This window comes from Amblyomma americanum, chromosome 11, assembly GCF_052857255.1.
Source record: "Amblyomma americanum isolate KBUSLIRL-KWMA chromosome 11, ASM5285725v1, whole genome shotgun sequence".
In the NCBI taxonomy this organism is placed as follows: Eukaryota; Metazoa; Arthropoda; class Arachnida; order Ixodida; family Ixodidae; genus Amblyomma; species Amblyomma americanum.
Window position 1 is genome coordinate 19,160,846 of NC_135507.1, and position 15,923 is coordinate 19,176,768.

The 15,923-nt window shown below is 47.2% G+C and overlaps 1 protein-coding gene across 1 annotated transcript; it reads right to left on the reverse strand.

Annotated features, from left to right (window-relative positions):
* Positions 1-432: 432 nt before the first annotated feature.
* Positions 433-13,930, reverse strand: LOC144110960 (glucose-6-phosphate exchanger SLC37A4-like). Its single transcript, XM_077644034.1, has 8 exons — positions 13,579-13,930; positions 11,413-11,548; positions 10,174-10,308; positions 9,125-9,316; positions 8,558-8,655; positions 6,226-6,336; positions 3,034-3,172; positions 433-701 (listed from the first exon to the last, which is right to left on the reverse strand). The coding sequence occupies exons 1-8, from the start codon at positions 13,810-13,812 to the stop codon at positions 433-435; spliced, it is 1,314 nt and encodes a 437-aa protein (XP_077500160.1). The 5' UTR covers positions 13,813-13,930.
* Positions 13,931-15,923: the final 1,993 nt, after the last annotated feature.

The following is a 15,923-nucleotide window of genomic DNA, read 5'->3' on the forward strand; positions in this document are numbered from 1 at the left end:
CACAGGACCCTATGGGACACATTAGCTAAAGTGGGTTCACCTCAGATAAAGTCGCATAAAAGCATATCGCTTTATTAGTTGTGTAAAAAAATAGAGCAAACAAGTACACAGATGAGGGTGCAAAAGTCAACACTTGAAGATTTCCGTTTAATATTGACGAAGCGTTAAATAGCACGAACTTTTTCTATTAAATCAATGCTTGCTACGCGTCCGGACGCTCTACAACTCGCACGAAATCATAATTACACGACGCAGTCCAACTCATGTCCCGAGTCGCACTCCGCCGACACAAGTGCACGGCAGCCGATAGTTGGCGTTATTTGTAAATGTGTAAACTCTGTGAAGGAAAAAACTATTTTTCAAAGTCAGTCAGTTCACAGAACACACGAAAAGCGGAGGTGGATCTAAACTGCCGGAACGCTGCTTTGCGGACTACGATGGCTCGGCAAGCTGCGCCTGCGCAGAAGGCGCAGCGTCAAGATTGGTCTCGACGTCGCTAGGGGCCGCCACGGCCACGACGTTAGAGCTCGCAGTGGGAGCGGCTGCGGCTGCGCTGGGTCTGATCCTTGTGTCGAAGTTCATGCCCGCGAACAGCGCGAGCGCCGTGAAGGCACTGACGACCTCCAGGAGGAAGAAGACCGCCGACCAGCCGTAGTGCTCCGCCACCAGGCTTAGTGGAAGGCCGGACATCACACCTCCCACTGCGCATGAAGTGGAGAGTGCGCTCTGCGACCGTATTTTGTGACGTCTCATCTCGTTTAGTCGTGACGTCAAACGTGAAGAAAGCGACATGGAGTGAGGAAGCACGCGACCGATCATAGGCACGGCCCATCTGGTAGCGGTGTCCACGTTGCCGTCGCCTCTCGTCCGGCCGCCGCGTCATAGTGACCATCATCATGACCATCACCAGTCTAACTGCGCCCACTGCACGGCAAATGCCACTCCCATTAACCATGTCTCTAATATAACCATGTCCTCTGCCACCTGCGGCCACTTTAACCCTGGAAACTTCCTAATCTCATCCTCCCACCTGATATTCCGCCTGCCGCCCCTCCCATCCGCTACGCTTGCCTTCTCTTGGTATCTAGTCCGTTATTCTTTACGACCATCGATTCTTTCGCCTTCGCGTCACATGTCCTGTCCATACCTATTTCTTTCTCTTGATTTCGACTATAATGGATAAACTCTAGTTTGTTCGCTGACTCCCTCTGCTCTTTCCTTGTCTGTTAACGTTACAGCAATCATTTTCTCTTCCATAGCTCGCTGCGTTGGGCTGAGTTTAAGGTTAACCATTTTCGTTAGCCTCTGCGTTTGTGCCCCATAGGTGATTATCGGTAAGGTACAGCTGTTGCATAGTTGTTCTTGGGGATTGCAGTAGAGTTTAAATCTGGGTCAGTTGGTACATGTTCAGGAAAAAAAAAGTCAAAAGATGAAACAGAGCGAAGAGACGAGGCACACACACGGCGACTGGATACTGGTAAATAGCCATTCATGATCTGAGAGAGCCTACCATATGCGCTTCACACCATTCGTATTTTTCTAGTTATTTTCCTCTCATGATCCAGATCTATGGTAGCTCTCTGCGCTATAGATGTATTCCCTTACCAGTTCCAATGCATCGCTACATCTCATAAAGTGCGGTTCTGTTTTAAGACCAAGACCGTTGAATATTGAATTTGTTTTCTCACATAGATTTTTAGACCCACCGCTCTGCTTTTTCTAAGCTATTGATCATGCTTTCCAATTCATTCCTGAGTTACTTAATGTCATTAGCAAATCGCGAAATACTAAGGTATTCTTCAGGTTGGCGCGCTATACCTTGGTGCAAGGACTATAGTTACAAAAAAAAACAGGACAAGAAAGGTACGTGCGCGAGTTCGCGCACGTACCTTTCTTGTCCTGTTTTTTGTAACTAGTCCTTGTACCGAAGTATAGCGCGCCAATGTGAAGATGACAGACCAACTAGCCGCCATTACAGCATTGCTTAAGGTATTCTGCATTGAGACTTATTCCAAATTCTTTCGAATCCAGACCTGTGAATACTTCCTGTAAACAAGAGGTGAATAGTACCGGAGACATCCTGTCTCCCTGACACTCTCCTTAATGGGATTTTATTACTTATTCTGTAGACGACTATAGTGTGCAGTCGCTATAAATATTTTCCAGTACATTTACATATCCCTGTCCACCAAGTAGGATTTTTTTCCGCCTATAGATGGAAATAGTGCCGTAAAAATCGGTTTCCGTATTTCAAGCGCGTCGTCGTGCTCCGAGATTCGTCCGCTTCGGCGCCAGTCTGTCAATGTGGCACGAACCAACGGCGATTTTTTCCAGTAGGTCATGACGTCACAACCAGCTTGACGTCATCCCCAATGGCCTGCGGCACCAAAAGCAGCGAACAACGGCCGCGGAGCATATGAAACGAAAACGAAAGCAACCTTCACAAAATAAGTTCACTGGTTTGAAGGAAAGCGATGACTATAAAGACGCATTTAACTCTGAAGCAGCAGCCACATTGAAGGAGCTGGACTGCTACGGGACAGCTACGCCTGCACGTGGTCTATACACTGCTGTGCATATTTATAAAGTGCAGAAACTCAAACGAACGGGCGACACTGGACAGGCGGCGCGCGAAAAATTGGTCCAGACCAAACCCAGACGTTTGGTTAAGGGCTGTCCTTCTGTAACAGCAAAGACCCTTTGAGATTTGAAGACTCGATTCTCGGGTAAGCATGATGCCTCTGTTCCATTCCTCCTAAAAAATGCCACAAAGAAGAACTACAGATGCAGCAACGGCAGCGTCACATGTTCTCTTACCTACAGCATGGACTAAAACGTTTAAAGCTCTTCTTGGAGAAGGGAAACGCCCGGTGAAGTTTTGGGGTGGTGCCCTCCATCCCTCGTCCCCTCTTGATGTTACCACTTCCGCTTCTAATTTCTTGTAGTGTGGAAGCAGCAAATATAACTCTGCTTTTGTGGAAGCAGCACCAAATAACTCAACAAATATTCTCCTTTCCCATCGATGGCACTCACGGCTTCCTCCGAAGGCGACAATGGCGTGCGAAGTCCCCGACAGGTGCGCGGGCACACACTCCGAGGCCACAACTCCGAAGATGGCCATGGCCCCGTACAGGCAGGCACCCAGGGCCAGACCGATGGTGCTGATGAGCAGCTGCACCCATTGCATATAACAAAAAGGTGGGTCGGTAACGCCAGGGACATCGTTGGGTTTCTAACATGCATCTATACAATTCCCAACATAAGGTAGAGCAGAATATAAAACGCGCTGGTCGCGGGCCGCACGAGTGGCCTCGTCGTGTGGCCTGCTGACCCCAAAGATTGCAGCATTTGTTCCAGAAGCGCTGCGACAACGAATACTTGTTTGAGAGCGCGTAGCTCTTAGGCGCCCGTTCCCGGGTTTAGTGACGTGCCTCGCCGTAGCAACACCAAACCCTCACAAACCCCTCTTGCACCCTCTGCAACCACCCCACTGCCACCACTGTCTACATTTTATTCCAATGCCCGGCGGACCCTCCCCCGCACGGCCTGGAACGCCTCACCAGCTGGGAGGATTGGGAGACCCTGCTACGCTCAGAGGACCCTGTCCGGCGGAAGACCTCCACGGAACGGTCTGTCGACATCATGGAGCGTAGGAACATGATGAACTGGCTGATGAACCGGTTTGATGCGCTCCTGGAGGTGTAATGCATTGCAGAATGCATCACGAAGATGGAGGTGAATCTGCTATGCCAATGCAGAGTTTTGAAAGGCGAGATATAGTTCGGTTTATTTTCTGGATGATGTCTAACACACAGGGGCAACGCAGAATAGATGGAACAAGGAAAGATAAGATACAGCAATTATAGTGAAAGGAGGGGCTCTTCACGATTTACGTATGAAGGAAGCGAACAGTCGTTGAAACCGAGGGCAGCATACGTAATTTCTCTGTCTATTGTGATGTTGATCATTGAGAAATTAGTAGTGCAACTGTTTTTTTTTTACTTGAAAGACAATTTATAGAAAATAGAAGAAAAAGCAACCGCACGTATCCGGGGTGATGTGGTTGTCTTTTCTCCAACTTTACTCTAAATTGCCTCTTAGCTAAAAAGTGATTGCACAACTAATTTTGCAATGACCGACACCACAATATACAAAAAGAAATGCTGAATAGCTTTCTTTTCCTTCCTTCTAATTAAGTACACGACCATCCACGTCTCAGACATAGGAAGCCTAGGAAGGTACCGGCCTGCGAGTCTTTATTTCAATAGTAAAGTCACACGCGCGCTCCGCACCGTTGCGAGGCACTGTACTAATAAATTAGGGCTGCCTCTACATGTGCGCTCACCAATGCACGAATAGAAAGCTGCACTATACTCATATGCCAAACTCGTCGGATAACAAATAAAACAAAAGGAAATAAGACAATAGCCCCCCACTGCACGCCTCCTGCTATCATAATTTCAGGTTCCGGTCTGGACTGTCGTGCACTTGTTGCAATCAGGGACTCAGGTCACCCTCCGACGTGACCCCGAGACTATAACTGGAAGCAGTCCGACGTTCAGAAAAAATTCCGTCGCAGGGAATGGCGCACAGAGCCTGGCTGCAGACGCAAGCTCTGCGTTGACGCGTGTTGCGTGATGACCATCGCGTCTTTTGGGGAGTCAGATGATCCGCCAGCCTGAATAACATTCTCACTGGGTAACAAGTTGACGTGCAGATGAAAAAAAAAAAAGCTCCTCACCACAGTTTTTTGTTGCCACAATACAATACGACCGATGGGGTTTGCTAAGTCCCCATGCGCACATTTCGGTGTGAAACTTTCCAGCCGTTTAGTAGCACCTCGTGACCGCTCCCAAGCACAGCTTTCCCGGACAGATACAGCTAACGCCATTTATTAGCCAACCTAACACAATGGGAATATTTTCACTTGTAACTGTGAGCATACTCTGGAGTGCCGTAAAACGGGGCGCGAACATGTTCACAGCGATTGACTATTGTTCCTATGCGCTCCAATATCTAACTTGCTAAACGTTTCCTGCACTAGTGGGTGAGCCGAAGATTCAAATTTCCCGCGGAATTTTTTTTAATTGAGCTTCATGTGGCACCTGGTGGTAGTCGCGAAAACTAAGAGCGTTAATCTACACCACGGTGCAAGAATATATATTCTTACACCGGGGTCTAGATTTCGGCGACTTGCCGTATAACTAAAGCCCCTTGATGACGTGAAATTAGTGTCACTCATTTAATTTCACCGCTACCGCTTGACTTCCTCGCCCCAAACGCGCCCTCTGGGCGAACCAGTTTATCCCCCACGTATAGTACCCGAGGGTTTGAACGTCCGCTGCGGCTGCGACTCGATGGAGGCGAAACGCAAAAGTCGCCTATATATGTATTATGTGATGTCAGTGCACGTTAAAGACCCCCAGGTGGTCGAAATTATTCCGGAGCCCTCCGCTATGGCACCTCTTTCTCTATTTTCTCTCTTTCACTCCCGCCTTCTCTCTTCTCTCTCAGCGCGGTTCAGGTGTCCACCGAGAAGTGAGACAGTTGCTCTAGAGCCACAGGATAAGTTCCTCGCCTTAATTTCCTAAAAAGCTGTTTTCATTTCATATTCATTTCAGCTCAAAATCTTTCCCGGGGCACACAGAGCCCTCGTCCACGCATTTAAAAAACTTTCTTACATATTTTAGGGAACAAGGGGGGGGGGGGGGGGATGCAATAAGTGCTCCCCTACGGAGTTCGACTGAACAGCAGTGCGTCCCGAAGACTTTTCACCAAGGCTGCAAGTCGTGAAAGAAAAGTCAGTGACGCTATCACCGCAGTGTCAAGTGATAATCTGCTGTCCAATGAGAATAGAGAATTCCCAAGTCACCCTCTAGCTATTGAAAACGCGCCAGTTTTGAGTTATGCAATACGCGTACGTGAACCGCTTAGTTACGTAGGCGTCGCAAAGTGGAATCTCTTTAGCCTAAGGAAGGGGAGGGAGTCACGGGACGTGGTTGTGAAAGCCGAAATCAACCACGTGTCCCTTTTAAAACACGTTGATGACGTCACAGCTCGTATATGAAGCTATTCCCCGTAGACGGCGTACCATAATGCCATACAGGATAAACTTGGCAAACCTCCCTTGCACTCCTACCGCTGTCAAACGGTGCAATTGGCTCCAACGCACAGCTTCAGCAGCTTGCGGAAGGAAACGCAAGAGCGCACTGCGCGAGCACCTACCTCCGACGAGCGCTCCGTGAGGCTGTAACCAAAGACGTGGAAGGCCACAGTTGCTCCTGAAACTAACACCACCGACACGGGAACCCGGGGGCTGGCTCCGCTGGTGTCGCCCTGCATGCATTCATTTATTTACTATCCACAGGTATATAGAAGCAAGGTGGGGTGGCAAGGAGTGAACATTACAAGCCCGCGTGAAAAAAATAGAGGCTGTGTCCTATGCAAGCTCCCACAACCAGGAACACCGTCACGCGTGTGGGTAAGCTTCGATTATCTGTAACTGCGAAAGCAGTGATTGCGTCGCTACCCTCTCTCCCTGGAAATAAAACATCTGTTGAAGTGCACGTTAAAGATCCCCAGGTGGTCGAAATTATTCCGGAGCGAGGCGAGACGGTTCCAGCGCCTACCGAAATAAAACAGTAAAAAAGGAGACATGCTTACAACTGTCTACATTGTAAATTATGGGGTTTAACGTCCGAAGCGACACACGGGCTTGAGGGAAACCATAGTGGAGGGCTCCGGATCTAGGTAAACCACGTAGGACTGACATCGTACAGCGCAAGGGCGTATTCGCATTTACATTTAGTGCCTGCACGACTACTTGCGCATGTACTTTTTGTTACAGCAAAAGCTGTAAGTCTTTGATATAATAATAATAATAATAATAATAATAATAATAATAATAATAATAATAATAATAATTGCTTTTTGGGGAAAGAAAATGGCGCAGTATCTTTCTCACATATCGGCGGACACCTGAACCGCGCCGCAAGGGAAGAGGTAAAGGAGGGAGCGAAAGAAGAAAGGAAGAAAGAGGTACCGTAGTGGAGTAATAATAGTAATTGTTTTTTTGGGGAAAGGAAATGGCGCAGTATCTGTCTCATATATCGTTGGACACCTGAACCGCGCCGTAAGGGAAGGGATAAGAGAGAGAGTGAAAGAAGAAAGGAAGAATTAGGTGCCGTAGTGGAGGGCTCCGGAATAATTTCGACCACCTGGGGATCTTTAACGTGCACTGACATCGCACAGCACACGGGCGCCTTAGCGTTTTTCCTCCGGCGGCTGCGTTTTTATGGAGGAAAAACGCTAAGGCGCCCGTACAGCACACGGGCGTCGTTTGCATCGCAGATAAGTTGCTTATAAGTACATGGCTGAAAATTATAGAAGTGGACGCAGGGTAGGCCTGCCCGAGCCGACAGCTTTGTACACGTGCATGCAGTTGTTTATATTTCTATTACAGACTGGAGGATGCGAACGGGGAATACAACACCAACGACAACTCAAAATCGGGAGAACTAAGCTTATACAGCTTGTTCTGCAAAATTGTCATAACGTTACCGTAGATTGCTTGCGAAAAAGTTGAAGATGGTGATAATCTTATCCCATTCTAGCATATGAAATCTTTGTTTTTAAGTTACATCTGCATATTTTGCTACAGTTTATCTTCAGCGTATGAAACCAAAACCATAACAAAACCGTGACCGTCACACACTTAAGCGAGGTGTGATCCGTGAGGAAAGCACAAAAGAGTCTATCTAGTAGAGGTGTGCGAATATTCGAAAATTTCGAAAAGCGAATATCAGTCTATTCGATTATTCGAACGAATCAAATAGTGTATTTTAAAAACTTTTCGAAACAAGCCGAATATGTTTTAAACTCTTCGAACAGTTCAACGTAGCTGCTAGCAGTCCCATTTCCTTCGGTACTGTTCTGGTGCCGTCGGGTGCCCACCGCTTTTCTTATACGTGCTCGGTCTAATCGTGTGATGGTGTTCGGTTTTTATGGGGTGAATGCTTAAGGAAAGTGTATTTGGCCAAACCAAGCAAATAGCAGTTTTCCTGTATATAACTTGATCGTCTTAAAGTTAATATAGTAGTGACTTCCTTTTGTGATCCGTTAGTTGAGATGAGTGTTGCGTGTTTTATTAGCTAGAGCTCTAATTTCGAACGCTTGCTCGCTCTAAGCGAATATTCGCGCAAGCAGCGAATATTAGTACTAATATTCGATTCGTATTCGATTCGGTTTTTAGCTACAATATTTGTATTCGGCTCAGAAGCGAAGCTGTGCTATTCGTGTTCGATTCGTTAAAAAAAGTACTATTCGCACACCCCTGCAATCTGGTCACCAACGACAAGCATGGACTAACTGCGGTCGGTAGTCCATGCTCCAAGGTGCTCGACCGCATAACTTTCAGTATTTAATGTTCTTATGGCATATAACTTCTTGGCCAGCATTTGCGTTGAACACCATTAAAATTTATCGTCATGGCACCACATATAAATGGGCCCCGAAGATTCCCCTCCTTTTCAGTCTTTCGGAAGTCAAGACGACCAACCTTGTTTGTGTGCCAGACTATAAGCCAGTCCGTTATGTAGCCGGCTACGATGCCACCCAGGAATCCACCGCACTCGATACAGCTCATGAAGGCACTGGCTGCGAGCGCGGAAAAGGAGGTTTAATAAATTTTTATTTATTTAACAATATTACTGGCAAGAATTGGCTCAGACAGACGAGGCATGGACCCAAAAGCAAAACACCGCATGCGAACAAACATTAACATCACACATGATACATAAGAAAAGATACTCGTAGATAAAGAAGTAGCGGCAATTTCACCTGCACGTGTGGTATCCTTAAGTAAGTAAGTAAGTAACTTTATTTGCAGGAAGTAATACAATTAATCCCTGCGGGTGGCGTAAGGCTAAAGGCTCGGAAGCCTGACGAGGCCTTAGCCCCCAATTGTGTACAGCCTGCAGGAGCAGGATCACATTTTCTTTGCATAGAACACTCACGCGGTTACAATAGCACAAACATATTCCCGCACTATCCTGCGTTAGCAGCCGTGAGTTCATTCCAGGATGACGTGTGCCCACCCACAGAGTGTTTCAAACCAACCACGTACCGGCAAACTGCGACTGCTTGAGGTCCTCGATGAGGTACAGCTGTCCCCAGTCGACGGCTCCCGTGCGGGCGAAGAACATGGTCAGGTACGCGGCCGACAGAAGCCAGATGAACGGTCTGCCCAGCAGGTGCACGGTGCTCGCTCCTTCCTCCTCAGCTCCCTGCTCACTACCTGGAGTCCCTAGGGGGGCCTCTGCCATAGGGAGCAGGTGGGGAAAATAAAAGGGAAGACTGGACCACAACACGACTGCGCCTAGTCTTTGTCACCCTATCTTTCTCGCTCGCTGCCTCTTTCCAGTCCGGGCTCCCGAGTGCCCGGGTGCTCTGGAGGTGGTGGTGGTGTAAATATGCAAGCCAGATTAACCTTACAGAGGCCTCCTGGCAATTGCTCCGCCTGGGTACTCTGGCGTAAGTAGCAGGTGGCCAGGAAAAAAATGAATATGTAACTGCGACCATCATCATTAATTCACCTTTAAAGGTCCCTAGGTGTGGGCGGAGGGAGGTAGGGGGAGGGGGAGGATTGTCGATGACTAATATTTATGAAACGAGTTACAGAAATTAGGCAAACACAATCAAGAGTAAAAGTGAAAAACCATTGAATTCAAGTTCAAAGGCAGATGTAAACACATTTGCAAAATATACACACGAGAAATCATAACTGTGTACCCAAAAAAAAGCGAAGAAATGTAAGGGAGCACTGTGGCGAGTAACTGCGTGAAGTAGAGTCCTGTCGATGCTTTATAGCGGATAGTTCAGTAAGCTTCCAGTGGTGGATTGTTGGTATCAGATATGTATTCTGCTACCAATACGAACTTTGGTCACACACCGTCCAAAATGACTTGTGGCATTCACTCCGCTAACGGCGCTGTGCTCACGAAGGTGTGGCCGAAACGCTGCCATGAAACCACGTTCGTACAAGCTCTCGCGCGTGTCGCATTCCTATCATTTAGGTATGCGAATTAAGAAATATACAACAACATTTTACAGACAGCCCATTAGCAAATGGCTATATTCTTAGAAAAATTGTTGTTCATGAGCAATTTATGTCACCTTTTCCTGGAGGCGAGTCGCCTTCCCGACGACTCGGACTGCGCTGCGGGCTTTCGCTCAGGGTCAGGCCAACATCGGTCGGCTTGTTGACGATGGTGAACACAGATAGGCAACCCATGAACATGCACAGTACGCCTGCAGGAAGGGCGCGTAATAACAGCAGGTAAGACAAGCAGGTGAAGTGGGCAGTCTATATCCTCGGGTTACCATTCGCAGCGAAGTGGTGGTGAATGATGCTTGGGCCAATTCTTTACCCTATCGATACCCTATCAGTACCCTGTCGATACACTCTCTACGCATGCCAACTTCACTTTGGTCGTCAATGTCTATTTAAAGCCTGTGTAACAGTGACAAAAGAGTGGCTTCGAACATGGTCCCTCGAGGGAGCCACTGATGGTGTCTTGAATAACCTGCATACTTTTTGAGCCAGTTATCGTCATTCTGATGAGAACGGTAAAAAAAAAAGATGAAGTGAGTGCGTTTTGGCCTCTTTGCCCTTCATTCATCTGTTGCTGTACTCTAGTTCCTAAGGCACTCATTCACCAATGTCTATGGTTTATCCACAAATGGTGATCACCTGGAGTTTTCTTCGTGTTGATTTTTCGGCGACTTGTGGTTGTTCAAAATCTTATTAGTGCAAATGGAACCACACGCTGTAAATGGAAACGCAGAAGTCGCCGACCAGAAGTGATTAATTTACAACATAATTGTATAACACCATAGCTTCGCTATTTGGAAGTCGAACGCAGCACAGTCCACGGGACCGTGATACAGAAAATAAAGTTATAGAAATCATTTGAGGCGTCCAGTAAGATGTTAATACACTCTATGTCCTTACAATTAACACCATGCCACCACTGCTGCCTAATGGAACGTCAGTGACTGACGATACAATTCATGACTCTGATGTCACAATTGTGACGCCATACCGAAGACCTCAGCACTGGAAAACCGAAACAGGATCCACTCCAAAGAAAGTTTAGGATCAAAGAATCTATAAGGTACGCGGTATTTTTAAATCGAATTCTTTTATGGCTGTGCCATTCCCATTATTCCACGGACAAAATTATTTCAGTGTCAGTGACACCTAAGAACGACGAAATGAGACTGATATAAATGTTTACTGCTAGCAATCGCGTCTGTTCAGGTATCACAGAAAGCGGAGGACCATCTGATGAGTTTAAAGGTACGCGACAGCGCAGCAAAAAGATAGACAGCGCTGTAAATGCATGCCGTTACCAGTGGCAATGACACTTGCTCGCCAGCTGTAGGTGAGCATCAGGTACGACGACAGGAACGGAGCTATGCTCAAGGAAATGTTGGATGATGCAGAGAGCACGCCGTACAGTGTCCCGAACTGGGCTTGTAGAAACCACTGGAAGACAGCAAAAAAAAACTACAATATAATGCGGGTTACAATACTGCATGCTATGTGATAGTTAATACGTGTCAGGAAACCCTGTAACGAAACATTTCGGTGCAAACGCTTTGTACGGAATGTCATATGAATGTCATCGCTATGTGCGATGACGTCATCGGCATGAGCTAAGCGTGGTGATGTCCACGCTTAGCTCAGGTCGAGATTTCTTGGATGAATGTATGGCTGGATGGAAGGTAGGAGCGTCCCCTTTGAAAAGGGGTGATGGCAGTAGACACCATGCTCAGCTTTTTTTCCCCTTTATTTTCGTTGGACTGTGTTGTAAGTTATTAAATTTCGCCATTTTCTTTAAATTCGTCTTCCTACACTTTTAACCTTATGCCACCTCTCTGCTTTTGAGCCACCAATCCTCCAATCGCTTTTTGATAATTTCCACAGCAGATATTTTACATGACTGTTGTTCTCTCAAAACCCTAGGGCCTCAGCAAGAGTGACTGTGCCTGCATCGACATCAGGATGGGTACCATCACATTTTAGTATGAGGTGTTCTATTGTTTCTACAGATTTACCACACACAGCACATGTGTCATCTTCTTCGTTAAATTTATTTTTATAGCTGCGCGTTAAAAGACATCGTGACCTAGCTTCAAAAAGTAGGGTACTGCCTCATGTGTTATCATAAAATGCTTCCTTCCTGATCTACCGTTTCCAGTATCTATATAGTTCTACACTAGGGTTCTACATCTGCAACTAGCGCCATCTGTTGGTCGCCAGTAGCGAACACCCGTTAACTCAATCGTGGCATTTTCAAAATTTATTTCCAAGATAACTAGAGAGTCTCAAGAGATGCTCCGCGACCATGATTACTATGGTAGACTATTCCTCCGCGCTACAAAATCTAATCTAAGCATTGCTTCCTGCGCACGTACGAACTATATTTCCGACAGCCATGAACATCAGTAGCATGTACCGAACATTCAAAATTCCCGCGGTGATTTTTAATGTTCAACGCCATGCGGCACGGGGTGGCAGCCATACGAACTACAATCGTTGGTCCATATTTCCTGGGTTTGTTCAGCAGTTCACATCGACGACGCAGGTTACGCTAAGCTAATTCGATAAGCCCGCAGTTGTTCCCTGTATTCCTAGCCTCCAGCATGACGGTCTATGACGCTAGTGCAACTCATCTCTGGTTAAGCGGAAAGTTAATTCGAAAGTATGTAGATGTATAAGTTAGCTGTCTAACTGTCTTCATTTGAAGTTGTGAGGCGTATTGCTTTTCAGCAGCGGTCATGGACTCTTCAAGGTTTCGTTGTGCGAACGGGCTTGCATGCATTCATCAGTGCTATGGGAGGCCACCGGTTTGGAGCGCTTATCATCAAACAGTGAATGACTGTGATGAGATGAACTAATGATGCGAATAAGGAAACTAATCAAACAAAATACCTTACACGTCGGCAATGCATGGAATAATCGGCTAATTGACGACAGCGCCGCAAGCAATGTAAAGAAAAATTCTAGAATCATTAGTCATCCAGACGACGAAAGATACTTTGAACAGGAATCAAGGCTCCCTTCATCATATCTACGCAAAAAGATTAGGAACAATCCTGAAGACTATATAATCCCGCCTTCTTCTTTGACAGTCTTATTGTGAACAAGGGTCCCGTACGGGACCCGGAACGTCATTTTCGTTTGTTTTTGACTTGGTCAGTGACCCAAACTTCACTCTGTTATAAAGAAAAAATGATAAGGCAACTAAAAGATACAGAAAGACGGCTTCTCGAACTGTATATAAGCACGTGCTGATGTGATGTATTAGTGGACATATAGAGGTGGAAGTGGGCATGGGGCAATGCACGCTACGGGAAAAAGTTTACCGATAGTCTCTTATGGCAAAGGAGTTTATCCTAAGAAGGGCAAACGCCGCTAGGAGCAGCGGAGGGTCAGGCAGACTTAGGCACAGGACAGAGCTTCTTGGAGGTCGGCGAAACCGGGGCTGTGCTGGCGATGATGATTTCACTGACCTGCTGCAGGACCTTGATGAGGGAGGGCCATCCGCAGCCCTGCGAGCATCCGTTGAGGAACCAGAGCGCAGCGAACGGGTAGGCCGACACGGACGAGGCGGCGAGCACGAAGGTGAAGCCGGCGGACAGAAGTAGACCGGCGGCGAACATGAGTCGAGAGCTGAGGCTGTCTGAGAGCACGCCGCACAGGAACTTGCTGCCGGCGTACGCCAGGTTCTGGCTGCTCAGGATCATGCCTGCAAGCCATCAGAATGCTCGGAGAAGCCCTGGAGCACGAACTGTACACGAAAGCAGTGCGCTGACGCTATAACGCTGCGAGAGTTACTATCTCCTAATTAAGTTACAATTCTGAATAACTAAACAGCATTAAGTATATTGGTAAGATTGATTTTTGAGAGTTGCTGAGGTATTGATTTTGTTGCTTGCCTATAGTGCTTGTGCTCTTATGATTATTCCATCCATTGTTGCGGATTCTATGGGTTTCAACGCTATCTGTTCATTGTATTGACGCGATAATGTTAAGGCTCCCTTTCTGGAGAAAATCCGGCGTCATCGGAATCGGCACTGTGAGCGAAAAATCTCCGTAGAGGTTCGTCGACCGGAAATGCACAGGTGGCGGCAATATGAAAGGGAACACGGGAGCGCGTGGCCTCCGCGCGTCGCAGAGTGCTGCCGGCGACAATGGGCGGCATAAGTATATATAGCATGCGCCTTTGCCGCCGATTCTGGCTGCAGAGCTTCGCGAAGCGCGGAGGCCACGCGCCCCCGTGTTCCCTTTCATATTGCCGCCACCTGTAATGCTAGAGGCTTTATTAAATATACGGGCATCTTTATGGAAAGGGCGCCCTGTCGGCCTATACCATGCTTAGATAATATTTTGAAAGTAGCAGCAAAATACTTGCGTATTAGGATTGTTTAACACGGGGAAGGACACACCCCGCGGCACCTTCATGCATCTACTTTGCGACTCGTCTGCTGCCATGCGATACAGCTGATTTCAATGGTTCAGGTGCGTGTCCTACATGCTTTCAAAAGTCAGTACAAGGGATAATGCAAAAGCCGTCTGCTACCGCTATACTTCCGGTCGCAACTTTACTAACTTATTTGTACTGCAACAGTGCTGACTGTACTGCTCTTCATCTCAAGGCCAACGCGACGACGACTCTGCCTTGCTTCGCGGCATGTTTTCGTACGAAATGGAACCAAAATAATGAAAATGGTACGAAGCTTTCTATCGGTCGTTCTGGCCCACTGACAGCCCAAACACAATGCGATGCAAATAAATCTATCGTCTGCTCAACTGTGCAGGTTTCAGCCCTTCGCGGTGCGGCGAAAAAGAATATATGCAACGACTGCTGAATTAAACTCTATATACTAGTTCAGATGCACGAGAAATCGGCTGCTGAACGTACAATGAACAGCAAGCCTACACCAGCGTAGTAACCACGACAGAACACGCTTACCTTACGGAATTGCCATTTTCTGCGCTCAGGATGCGCGCATGCGCAGCACGCGCTGATCTTACGATGATGCTGTAGAATGAGCGATGTCGCGGCACAAATAAACGATGCCGGCACGCACTGAGACTGAAATGCAAAAGGCCATCCACGCAAAAGACAGAGAAATGGAGGGGGCTGAAACCGGAAGTAGCTGGCAGACGATTTTCCCATGATTGCAGTGACTCTCTAGAGGGCATATACTATACACAGGCACTATATTAAAAATGGCACCATGCTCGCCCCCGCCCCGTGATGCGGCCTGATAAGAAATGCGCAGTTTCTTCTCCATCTAACTTCCTTCATCAAAAGCCCGGCACAGCTGAACGCTACTGTTAGTTTTCCACCTACAAACAATTTCTTGACGCATCCCTACAGAAACGAAATGAAGTGAAATTCTGCATTGCAGACGACGTAGTGCCGTAATACGCTACTTCTGTATATATGCGACCATAGTGAGACAAAATTCTGTGTTTTCTTTCAGAAGGCGCGTTTTTGTCAAACATTTTCTGCCTGTAGACCGCTGCGTTGCACTAACAAACTCGCGTCTCCAACGCAGTGATTTTTTTTATCAATTCAGCATCTATATACGTCCTCACGTGCGACCATACGTATATTCGTGAGCAGTAATAGGGATGGAAGAGAGTTTAGTACCGGCTTCATCTCTGCGCAGTCCGCTGGCGACGAGTGCCGGCAATACGAACGCGACACTTTTGCGGTTATAGCCGTAGAAGGCGTAGCCAAAGAACAACGTTGCGAATATCATCTTCTGGTACCCCTTGATCTCCATACTGCCATTTGCGATGCTTAGTGGCCCGGTACTCCCGGAATAAATGGGCACAAAATACT

Coding starts and splice junctions, on each gene's coding strand:
- LOC144110960 (XM_077644034.1), bottom strand. CDS start 13,812: ATGATCCTGAGCAGCCAGAACCTGGCGTACGCCGGCAGCAAGTTCCTG. Junction 10,309..11,412: donor AGCAAGTGTCATTGCCACTG/GTAACGGCATGC, acceptor CCCTTCCTGCAG/GCGTACTGTGCATGTTCATG. Junction 702..3,033: donor TGTCGCCTTCGGAGGAAGCC/GTGAGTGCCATC, acceptor CTTCATGCGCAG/TGGGAGGTGTGATGTCCGGC.